The 12262-nt window shown below is 43.5% G+C and overlaps 1 protein-coding gene across 9 annotated transcripts in view; it reads right to left on the bottom strand.

The window, feature by feature from the left end:
* Window positions 1–12262, bottom strand: part of PHKB (phosphorylase kinase regulatory subunit beta) — a 141253-nt gene that overhangs the window by 108950 nt on the left and 20041 nt on the right. For 8 of the 9 annotated variants that reach the window (XM_048516168.1, XM_048516172.1, XM_048516169.1 and 5 more), the window contains one exon: window positions 5884–5983. In XM_048516168.1, coding sequence (XP_048372125.1) covers window positions 5884–5983 — 100 coding nt within the window. Of the gene's footprint in view, window positions 1–5883; window positions 5984–7410; window positions 7450–12262 lie in introns of those variants that run through there. The other variant, XM_048516171.1, reaches the window with a different exon arrangement.

A 12262-nucleotide genomic window follows, 5' to 3' on the forward strand; every position in this document is an offset into this window, starting at 1 on the left:
AGGAGACATAAAAACATCTCAGCAAATCTTGCAATCTACACACATAATCTACTCATAACCTAAAACAGCTCATTTCCCCCACTCTCCAAACAGCGGCTGCATACAGAATGCATGACCTTTGATGGAGCCCCATTATCTGAGTAGTTTACCTCATTAATTTTAACATGGCGGTGAAAATTAGTAATTTTGCAACCACTTAGAGAGGCAGCAGCCTTTGTGCAAGAGCTGGAACCAAAGCTTTGTCTTCATTCTCAGGAATCATCATTCTGACCCGTCAATCTTTACTCTATGCCATTAGCATTATAAGGCCATGAGGCAGCAGGAAGTCCTGCTGCCTCAGCCATAGATCTCAAAACCCTGACCCCGCCCATGTCCCAGTGACACATGGGACCGGGGTGAGGCGTATCTAAGCTTGATAGAAGGCAGCAGGACTTCCTGAAGGTGTGATTTTCACTTTGGGTACAAGAGGGCCCACCAGTGGCGTATCTACCTAGGGACAAGGGATACCCCCTAGGGACACCTACCTAGGGACAAGGGATACCTACCTAGGGACAAGGGATACCCACTTAGTAAGTGGTTGCAAAATGGTCTTTGAGCACCCTGACCCCGCCCATGTCAGTGACACATGGATGGGGTCGAGGCATGCGAAAACGACGAGGCAGAAGGACTTCCTGGTCACGTGGGGGGGGGCAATTTTGCGTCCCCCACATGACAAGAAGAGTGGTGCCCGGGTCCCTAGGTAGATACGCCACTGGTGGGCCCCCTTGTACCCAAAGTGAAAATCACACCTTCAGGATTACCAAAGTTCATCCCCCTGTTGTCCAGATCCAAATACGTCAGTACGCTGATAGTAGCCTTCTGAATTTAAATAATCTCCCTTCATCCAACACACCGCTCAGAGTATAAAGATATTGTCTGTTAGTAAAGCAACATGGGCTTCAAAATAACAATCCAGCACTCTGTCATTTGAATCTATCCTTACCACACACAGGAGCAGAGCACAGATTTTTCAAGTACTACAGAAAGGAAATACTAACTACAGAGAGATCAAAAAAGGGTTTTTAAAAAAAGAGAAAGGGGTGCTTTCAGGGGCTGAAACTATTACAAGACAGCTAATTTAAAAACACTAAGCGAAAAGACAAGCTTGATAAACTTCAGTGATTAGGAGGGAATGCTATTTGGGAATTAATGAAAACATTATAGCAGTCTTACAAAACAAGAAAAGACATTCAACACCCCCCCCCCCCCCCCCCCCCCGACTGGCACAAACATCTAGGGAGCAACTTCCGAAGCTAAACCATAAACAGAATTCTGAACAATCTCTCGTGCATTGCATGACTTCTGGGCATTTTAAAATATCTGGTGTAAACTACACACAGAGTTTAGCTGGAAAACAAAATGTGACCAAACTGTGATGAATATGTTGCCAAAAAATGTGCAAAATGAATTCCTGCAGTCAGAACTTTCCTTTGACCCTCATATTTCAATGCGCCCATCTTTTTTTAAATTTTTTACAGAACTAATGATGTGCTCTTATTCAGGAGCAAATATCTATTCAGTTTGGTGGGAATGACCTCTGAGAAAAATGTATCAAATAAACAGCTTTCACTAGAAGACAATGGCAAGGTTTACAGCTACCATGCTATGAAGGAAGTTTTGAAGCACATATAGACAGGCTTTTGTTAGTGGTCAGAAATTTAAACAGCAACAGGCTGGTGTTCAGATCATTTTTCACTTGTCACAACTCATGATTCTTTCCCCAGCTGTTGTTCTCCCACTGACTATAAACTCCTTCCAGCTTTCTCTAGTATCTCACTTTTGCTCTTCAGTCAGAGCCACTAAGCTGAATTTCACCTGCCCACAGGATTGCTGTGAGGATAAAAGTTGATATACCCCTTTCTACATCCCCCTACGTTCACTGGAGAAATGCTAGGATAAAAAAGATAAATAAATTGCAAAGATGCAGGTCAATAAATAATCCTTGTTTATGCATCTCCTTTGTTGTTGTTGTTTTTATCTGCTCTGATCTCTCCACCGCGGCATTGATTACCGCAAGAAGCCAACCAGGCTTACGGTGACAGAAGAAATTTAGGGTCTGATTAGTCAAAGCCCAAAGAACTAAAATTAAAAAAGCGTGGGGCTGCCAATTTCATTCCGTGGCATCATTCCAGTCATGATTATGCAAAACCGAGTCAAATCACCTTCAGTCGCAGGTGTCCAAGATATTGACAGCGGCCAAGTAAGTTAAATTAAACTATAAAACAAGGTGTAAGTGTTAGGTACATTAGATGACTTAGAAAAAAAAATAATTCCATCTGATAAGGAGATCAGGGTTGGGTTTTTATGCTTCCTCACTACAAATGACTGGCACCATTAGCACAGCTAGTTACTTCTTTGTACTGGGGAATGAAATTACATCAGCTGTAGCATAACATTTGAAAAGATCTTTCTTGATAATGATGTGCAGTGTCAAGCCTCGGTAGACAAATTATAGGCTTGTTAAATAGCTTCGCCATCAACTAATGAACATATTCAGTCTCCCGTTTGTTATAGTTTTTATGCATTCTCTCCCTGCTGCAACAGTCCCGGCTGGCTGCATGCATGGATATTGCAAACACTGAACATCTAGAACTGGAGTCCAGCTCATGCAAAAGGTGGCTTCTAGTCATGAAAAGACTGTTTTTCACAAGGCAAATATGTCCCTCTTGCACAATTGCTAGTGGAAGAATTTCTGGAAGGAGGAGAAGGAGGAGGAGGAGGAGGAGTTTGGATTTGTACCCCCCTTTCTCTCCCGTCAGGAAATTCAAGGAAATTTTAAAAACACCTTTCCCTTCCTCTCCCCAGAACAGACACCTTGTGAAGTAGGTGGGGCTGAGAGAGCTTCTGCTCAGCAGTATGGAAGTCTAAGATAGTTCCCATTGTGAAGAAAGGCAGGATATAAATGAAGCAAATCAGATAAAAGGTAGATTGGCGGGTGGGTGGGACAGAAAGAAAGAAAGAAAGAAAGAAAGAAAGAAAGAAAGAAAGAAAGAAAGAAAGAAAGAAAGAAAGAAAGAAAGAAAGAAAGAAAGAAAGAAAGAAAGAAAGAAAGAAAGAAAGAAAGAAAGAAAGAAAGAAAGAAAGAAAGAAAGAAAGAAAGAAAGAAAGAAAGAAAGAAGATAGGTAAGGTCTAGATGGTGAGAAGGAAAGACGAAAAAGTGTGGGAAGGCGATGCGGGACCAAGTGAGGTGCCCCCCACAACTCCTTACAGATTCCTCATAGTGCAAATGGTCCCAGCTTAGTTGGAACCATACAACTGGACCATAGTTTTCCTCAAGAGAGGCTATCATAGGGAGGAAAGGAATGCTAAAGTCAGGGGATCGATAAAGGTAGGTTGGCTGGTGGGTGGAAGAAGAAAAGGAAGCAGGAAAAGGCTTTCGGGAAAAGAAAAAGAGGATGTAGAAGAGAGGAAGGGGGAAATGAAATGCCCCCCTCAAGCACTTGCAGGTCCACCATTTATTCTCCTCCCTCAAGACACAAGCTCCAACTTAATTACAAGAAAAACTGAGTGCACATAGAGAATAATGAAAAGAAACCCTTCCATTTGAGATGCGCAAGATGCGATTCTCTGGGGGGAGCCAGGCTCATAAATAATCTCTTTCTATCAAAGCATAGCACCTTGTCATATGAGCCCGCCTAGAAAAGAGACAGATACTTTATCTAAAGGAGACCATGTCACGTTGGATTTTTTTTCCCCACACTGAACAGAAAAGCAAAAAGACTTTTCAGGCGGATCCTCCTTTAATTAACATGATCTCAGGGTAGTTTCAAAATGTCCATACTGTTTTCCCCTAAAATTGTACCCCAATATTAGCAAACACATTAAGCAAGTTTTTTTCATGTACCCCCACAACGCAGTGATGCATACCAATGGGGGTACGTGTACCCCAGGTTGGGAACCACTGCTTTAACGTGTTGTCTAAATGAATTCAACTCTCAGAACCTTTCCTGACTTTGCAGCTTCTACATACACCCAGTGCTTCTCATGAGAATACACTCTTGAGTTGCATTTGCGATAATAGTGAACTTCTAGACTTAATGTACTGTCGAAGCCTTTCTAGACTTAATTTCAGTAGCACCTTAGGGACCCACAAGATTTTCAGGGTATAAGCTTTTAACAGGCAGAGCTCCCTTTGTCAGATACTTTGACTCTCAACAGCTGATACCCTGAAAATCTTCATCCCAAGGTGTAACTGGACTCCTGCAGACCAACATGGCTACCTTTTCATAGAATCATAGAGTTGGAAGAGCCCACAAGGGCCATCAAGTCCAACCCCCTGCCTTGCAGGAACACACAATCAAAGAACTCCCGACATATGTTCATCCAGCCTCTGTTTAAAAACCTCCAAAGAAGGAGACTTCATCACTCTCAAAGGCAGGGAATTCCACTGTCGAACAGCCCTGACTGTCAGGAAGATTTTCCTAATGTTGAGGTGGAATCTCTTTTCCTGAACCTTGAATCCATTATTCTGTGTTCTAGTCTCTGAGGCAGCAGAAAACAAGCTTGCTCCCTCTTCAACATGGCATCCCTTCAAATATTTAAACATAGCTATCATGTCCCCCCTTAACCGCCACTTCTCCAGACTAAACATCCCCAGCTCCCTAAGCCTCTCTTCGTAGGCCATGGATTCCAGACTTTTTACCATTTTGGTTGCTTTCCTCTGGACAAAGACCTTTTACCATTTTACCCTCCTCCTCTTGAAAAAAAAAGACAAAGAAAATGGGTACAGTGTCTGAACACAGCATGAAATGGATAGTGAGCCTTAACCTAATAGGGATTTAGAGAACTGTTCCATCTTTTTTTACCCCTTGAAAGTAATTTCAGCAAGACCCATTAATTTACTAAAGAAGATATATCAAAAATGTGACCTTACGGCGGGGCACTTTCTTGTTGCCAGCCTTTCGGGAGACCCCATTTGGATTGACGTGGTGCCATTTTACCAGGAGAGTCTTCCTTGGATTTAAAAATCCCATATCTTGGAAAGAGGATACCAGCTTTTTGCCCAATGTGGCTTGGTGAGCAGCAGTGGCGTAGGAGGTTGAGAGCTCGTGTATCTAATCTGGAGGAACCGGGTTTGATTCCCAGCTCTGCTGCCTGAGCTGTGGAGGCTTATCTGGGGAATTCAGATTAGCCTGTACACTCCCACACACGCCAGCTGGGTGACCTTGGGCTAGTCACAGCTTCTCGGAGCTCTCTCAGCCCCACCTACCTCACAGGGTGTTTGTTGTGAGGGGGGAAGGGCAAGGAGATTGTAAGCCCCTTTGAGTCTCCTGCAGGAGAGAAAGGGGGGATATAAATCCAAACTCTTCTTCTTCTTCTTCTTGGTAATCAGGGTCCTCAAAATATCATCAATTTTAACCTTTAAAGGACTTGTCATTTTGTGGACTCAGGGTTTGTATTTTTAATCAGAATTATTTGGATCTATGTATTGTGCTTTCCCTTTCCTAAATGCCGTATGCAACATGTACATGTACATTGTTTTGTGCACTTTGAACTTTATTGCACCCATCTGCACCCCTTTTGGCTTTATTAAATCACTTGCACTACGGTTCTGACCTTGTTTGTATATTGTATCTATGGAAACGAGCAAGCGTCTGTCTGTCTTAGGCTTATGTTGCAGGAATAATTAACAGACAGGATGCTTTTAAAAAAAATGAATTTTAGCGCCGATTCACAATGTCAAGTGCTTTTTCCCCTTCTGCTTTGAAACGCGACCTTTTCTAGCTGGCCGTGTTACACTGTAGCATTACAACTGATGCCCCCTTTAATTAGATTCCTGACAATTAACCTAATCCTTTAGAAGTAAGTGCACGCTCGCGGTCCGTGCAGCAAGGTTTTTTTACCTTATCAGCCTGGCGCATGTAGCAGTAGAGAATCCCTCGCATGCATTTTATAGCGGAATGCTCCAGCTCGTGGGTTCTTCCCTTGTCGTCGTCGATGCGCCTGGGTGGGAGAGATAACCCGGGAAACAAATTGGAAAGACGCCGAGAAGAAAGTTAAAAGGGTACTGGCAGCTCTCCTTTTTTTTTTGATAATTAACTATTAAGAATGTGTTATGTTGCGGCCCCAGCTATCTCAGAGACGTTCAGGCCTCAGCTGCTTGGCCAGAATAAAACCAATGGCTTTAAAAAAAAAAAAAAAAAAACAACCCTCCACATTGAAGATGCATAGAATGAAGTCAAATAAAGGCTGTTTACAACCTTGAGACCCCTGAACCAATGTTTCCCCGTTTATCAGATGATTCTGAATTTGCCTCTAGGTTTAGAGAAAGCAGGCTCTTATCATGAGACTCTACAGGAAAATTATTTGCCTGAGACCCAGTAATGACATAGTGGTGTGTCTGGAGGGGTGTTTAACTAAACAGCATTTAGCAGGCAGAATGCTTTACTTTTTTTTTGCTCACTGCTTTTCACAATGGCAGCATGAAAAATAATGGAAGTGCCTCTTTAGACCCCTCACGTCAGTCTGCCCCCTGGTGTTCTTGCTGAAGGCTGGACCCTATCTCTTTAAGATTGAAGCCCACGGGCTTCAATGACATCATGACACAGGGGAGGGTGACCCTGATCTGGGCTGCCACTTGACGATGCCAAAGGAACATCTTCAAGATCTTTGCCTAGCCTACCACACAGTGCAGGCTGAGGATCCAAAAGTGATGAGGGAGAATCTGCGGCCAGTTACTTTCTCTCAGTCTAACCAAAATTACAGGGTTATTGGGAGCAGCAGTGGCGTAGTGGTTAAGAGCAGATGCATTCTAATCGGGAGGAACCGGGTTTGAATCCCGGCTCTGCCGCCTGAGTTGTGGAGGCTTCTCTGGGGAATTCAGATTAGCCTGTGCACTCCCACACACGCCAGCTGGGTGACCTTGGGCTAGTCACAGCTTCTCGGAGCTCTCTCAGCCCCACCCACCTCCCAGGGTGTTTGTTGTGAGGGGGGAAGGGCAAGGAGATTGTCAGCCCCTTTGAGTCTCCTGCAGGAGAGAAAGGGGGGAATATAAATCCAAACTCTTCTTCTTCTTAATGGAGAAATGGAATGGAGCAGGAACGCTGTCTTGAGCTCCTCAGAAGAAAAATGTGTAAATTGCTAAAGCACTTAAAACAGGAACAAAGAATGCTTGTTGGACGCCCTGGTTTGCTCCAACTATGTACAAAAACGAGAAGTAACCTTCACACTCTTGTGTGTGTTTTACACATCACACCGGAAATGGAATTAAAGCTTCAACAAAAGGAAAATGTCAAATATTCTTTTGAGTGATATATGCCACACAGCCGGAGAGAAATCCTGGCTACCCTTTTTAAATTCACTAATGTAAGCATGGAGCCCTGTGGCACAGAGTTGTAAGTTGCAGTACAGTGGTCAAAAGCTCTGCTCACAATCTGAGTTCGATCCCAACAGAAGTCCGGGTTTCAGGCAGACAATTCAAGGTTGACTCCGCCTTCTGTCCTTCCGAGGCTGGTGAAGTAAAACTTGCTGGGGATAAAGCATAGATCACTGGGGAAGGCAATGGCAAACCATCCCGAAAAGACAGTCTGCCTAGTAAACTTTGTGCTGTGACATCACCCCATGGGTCAGTGATGATCTGGTCCTTGCAAAGAGAACTGCCTTTACCTTTCTAATTTGAACATGTCAAGTCATAGAATGTATCGCTATGTATTTTACAATATATACATATGTACACACACATAGAGAGACACACAGAGGTACAGGAATAAAATTAAACATGTATATTACAGAAGATGACATTTTGGGCTTGTAATTAAATTGAACCCCCTTAGGGGGTGCTCTGTTGGTTAAAAATACATTTGGGTTTTGATTTACTAAGAGGCATCATAAAAAAAATGAAGAGGGAGGCTTTTAATGGTGAGCAAGTCCAGCAAGGGGGGCGGGGTGGGGGATCTGCCCGGAAACCAAACAGCCACAAATGAATATTTGAAGAAAACGGTAGCTGATAGAGCTACACGAGCTTTCAAAATAACAGAGGCTACAGTTGAAACTGGGCGGGGAGGGACTGGGATTCAGTGAAGCAAGTTGCACAGAAGAAGAGAGATCATCTGAACTTGATGGGAAAGTCTGTGCATGAAAATGAAATTATAATTAGCTCTTCAAATGAAAAGCTAGCAGAGCTGTGCTCCGGGAAAGGGGGAGGGGGGGAGAGACGATCTCCCTGCTGTGCGAAGCTAACTGGAAGGAGGGAGTGCATTATTCCGCCTTCCCATGTCATTTTTCTTCCCTCATAAATATATCAGTTAAACTAACATCACCTTCCCCTGCGCCGGCGCATCAGAAAGAAGAATGCAGGCTCCGGCATCCCCAGGGAAGCGATATTTTGAAGCCGATAAGCATTTTCAGAATTAATCATGAAGGAAGACAGGACGTCGCTCCCGCCGTGTTTTGTGCCCGATTCTTTAGGAGGCGTTCCAGCTGGCCCCCTTGGTTGCCATGAACTGATTTGCTCCTGGTAAGGCCAGGGGAAATCTGAAGCAAGCTCACCTACAAGTCACTTGTGAATAATACTCCGGATACTAACAGCTGGAAATCTCTCAAAGACATGTTGCAGAAATAGGAAGAAGTGGACAACTGCAAGGCAGAGTGATCCAAAAACTCAGTGTCCATTCGTATGATATCGTTGCAGCGGGGAAATTACTGTGATTGTAATTCCTACTCTGTGAAAAGAACAAACGGCCTCTGCTACAGCTTTTGTGCAACCCACCTCTCACAGGTCTCACACAGAGGCCAAACAGGACCACTGAAGTTCAACAACAAGGCACAGAGGCTGAGGCCTGATACTGTTTCCTGGCACTGAAATCCAGAATTGTTGAAGAAGAAGAAGAAGAAGAAGAAGAAGAAGAAGAAGAAGAAGAAGAAGAAGAAGAAGAAGAAGAAGAAGAAGAAGAAGAAGAGGAGGAGGAGGAGGAGGAGGAGGAGGAGGAGGAGGAGGAGGAGGAGGAGGAGGAGGAGGAGGAGGAGGAGTAGTTTGGATTGATACCCCACCTTTCTCTCCTGTAAGGAGACTCGATGTGTCTTACAAGCTCCTTTCTCTTCCTCTCCCTACCACAGACACCTGGTGAGGTAGGCTTTTGTCATAGGGAAGGTGCTCCAACACCCTAGTCCCAGCCATGCCCATCTGGCTCGGCATTCCAGACCTGAGAAATAAGAACACCACTACCTGAAACCCATGACTTAAATGTCAAGTGGTGCTGTCTGCCAAAAAGGCTCAGACCTCTGGGAAGGCAGCACAGAGAAGGACATTCTTTAAACCCGGGCAGAGCGGTTGAATGCAGCTTGTGCATGGTTTTCAAACAAATAATTACAAGGCTTTAAAGGGCTTTAAAAGGCAGCAATAACACAGTCTGAGGAATGACAAGATCAGTCTGGTTAGGCCCGGACACAAAGCGATACTTTCATTTCCCAAAATGGCCTGTGCGTATCTTTGAATATGGAGGCATCCTTTGCGGAGCATGAAGGTCGAAGCCATTTAAATGAGAAGATGGGAGAGCTGGAAGAGGAAATTATGTCCATAAAAAAGGACATCCAGAATGGCACAGAATATTTAATCTAAATGTAAAGCTAGAGCTCCCCAAACTATACATTCTGGTTTTGAACAATAAGCGTAAAGTGCAAATTCATAATGCAAAGTGACATTGTGTACTGCGTTAAAAGAAACAAAAAGCCTCCCTTAAGTTAAAACATATTCTGCAAAGATACCAAGCAAGATATCTTTTTTAAAAAGAGCTATCTCTATGTATGTTTCTAGGGGGAAGAATCACATTAGAAAACCCTTGGCCATGCTGGCAGTGGCTGATGGGAATTGTAGTCCATAAACATCTGGAGAGCTGCAGGTTGCAGACCCCTGTAGGGGGAAGGAAAATGTGTGCAATAAATATTTCAAATTCCTCAAAATGAAATCCTGCTGTACAATTACAATTAATCCCATTAGGATCACGTGTTGATTTATTCTGAACTCTGCTGTAAGACACCCTGAGCATGTCAGAGGAAGGGGGGGGGGCTATAAATCAAATTACAAATAAATAAAAATATAAATATTCGTAAAATGCATACTTTGCCAGTTAGGCATCAAGAGATGGGGGGTGGCATTGGCCTGGATTTATACCCCACTTGAGAGCCAGACTGGTATAGTGGTTAAGAGCAGGTGGATTCTGATCTGGAGAACCAGGTTTGATTCCCCACTCCTCCACCTGAGTGGCTGAGGCCCCACCAGGACGTTGGTAAACCAGGAGCCCTGCACAATGTACTAACTGGCCCTTGAATGTGTCAGCCTGACATTTGCAATTTCTTATAAAGCAAGATTTAACAGTTTAATGTGTTTCAGAATCACCTTTGAATAGTACACTGGGGAAATCCTTATTTTTTTTTTAAAAAAAAAAGAATAGCCAAAATGAGCCAATTGGAAGAACAGAATAAAAATTAAGTGCCTATGAAAGGAACTGAGAAAATTCCAGGGAAGAAAAGAACTGGAATAATCAGTTACTAACAGAGTTTCTGGAAAACAAAAGTACCAGAATTTAAAACCCTGAAAGCTCCAAAAATGAACCTAGCAGTCCTTTTATTTAAAATCCCTTTGGCGATCAGTACTTCTAGAAGGTCAAAGTCTTGGTGATCTCCCCGAGAAATCGATAAAAACTCACGGCTCAGAGGCAGAAATACTGCAGAGAGACAAGGTTTTTCAAACTCCCTCAGGGATACATAAAAAACATTTTAGTGACATGTGTGAACAACAAAACACTGGACTAATTGAATCGGGGTGGGGGGGGGGGTCTTCACCTGCCATGCACTTGCATTGATATTTGAACATGCACTCATAGCCTCCACATAGTGTGCTGACTCACAGCTTCCACAACTCAAGAAAGTACTCTCCGTTTTGCTTCAGAGTTCACCTGAGTTGACCTTTCGGGAGCCTTTTAAAGATTCTCTTAACTCGTGCTTCCCACACAGAAAGACTGCGTAAAATAAGGGCATTGAGAGAAGATGAGACCGTGCATCTTGCAAACTTGTCCCCCAGTATCCAATCCTTCTTGGAGCTGAGCTCCATGAGAATTGGCAGGAAAGCTCTTTCTGGATGCTGTGCTCAGCCAGGAGCAATTGCTCTCCGCTTCTCTATTCGCGGACAGAGTCCCTTTCGGTGGACTTCCTTGGTGATCTCCCAGCCAAGTTCTAACCAGGGTCAACCCTGATTAGCTTCCAAGATCAGACAAGGCAGGGTTAGCCTGGGCCGTTAAATCAGGGTTTCCACACCATACTTACGGGGCAGGGGTGGGGAGAGGAAAGGTGCTATGGTTTGAATTAAAGCGCTCCCTGCTTTACAGGTGAAAAGTATTTGTTCAGCACTGGCACACTGCAAAATCCGCTGCTGATCTGAAAGTACTCAGCAGTTACTATGGTAACACTACCCTGTAACGAATCCTTCTATAGCTGCAATTGCTCATCATTTATAATTTAGACGGCTTCATCATATGTAATTATGCAATGTACTAAAGTATCATTCATTAATTATTCCACATTTATTTCTGATTTTCTGTTGGATACGTTTGTCTTTCTGCTCAGCTTGAATTTTATTACTTTATTTCAGTTCATCTTTTTCTGGATTTCAGTGGATGGAAACCACTGACATTATCCAATGAGCTGAACCGTAGCAAACTTTCACCCATATGTAGCCAACAAAACTACTCTGTCATCCCCATTATATTGGCATCTGATCCGCTCCCAAGTCTAATTCAAGATATTGGTTTTAACATATAAAGCCCCACATGGCTTGGCACCAGGATATCTGAAGTACTTTATTCTCCCAAACATTTCTGCCTGGGAACTACGATCACAGGGAAAAGCACTCTTGACTGTCCCCATCAACCAAAGAAGCACATCTCATAGATGCACAAGACAGGGCCTTTTCAGGGGCAGCCCCTGCCCCATCCTCACTCTCAGTCTTTAGGAGGCAGCAGAAGACAGTTTTATTCATAATGACACATTATCGGTTTTTCTGCCTACCTGCTGTTTTAAATCAACAACCGTAACCCCGAGTTTGCAAGTATTTTACTGTGTTTCATCGTTACATTATGGTAAAGCGCCTTAAGTTCCTATCAGGTAGCTAATAAATATTTTAAACAAACAGATAAACAAAAAAGGATCATCATTAGCCCTGGGAATGTTTGTAAAACTGATCTCTGACCTGAAAGGATGTAAAAGAGAGGGAAAAAGGGGGGGGGGTGT

Source organism: Sphaerodactylus townsendi, linkage group LG14 (genome assembly GCF_021028975.2).
Source record: "Sphaerodactylus townsendi isolate TG3544 linkage group LG14, MPM_Stown_v2.3, whole genome shotgun sequence".
Lineage (NCBI taxonomy): Eukaryota > Metazoa > Chordata > Lepidosauria > Squamata > Sphaerodactylidae > Sphaerodactylus > Sphaerodactylus townsendi.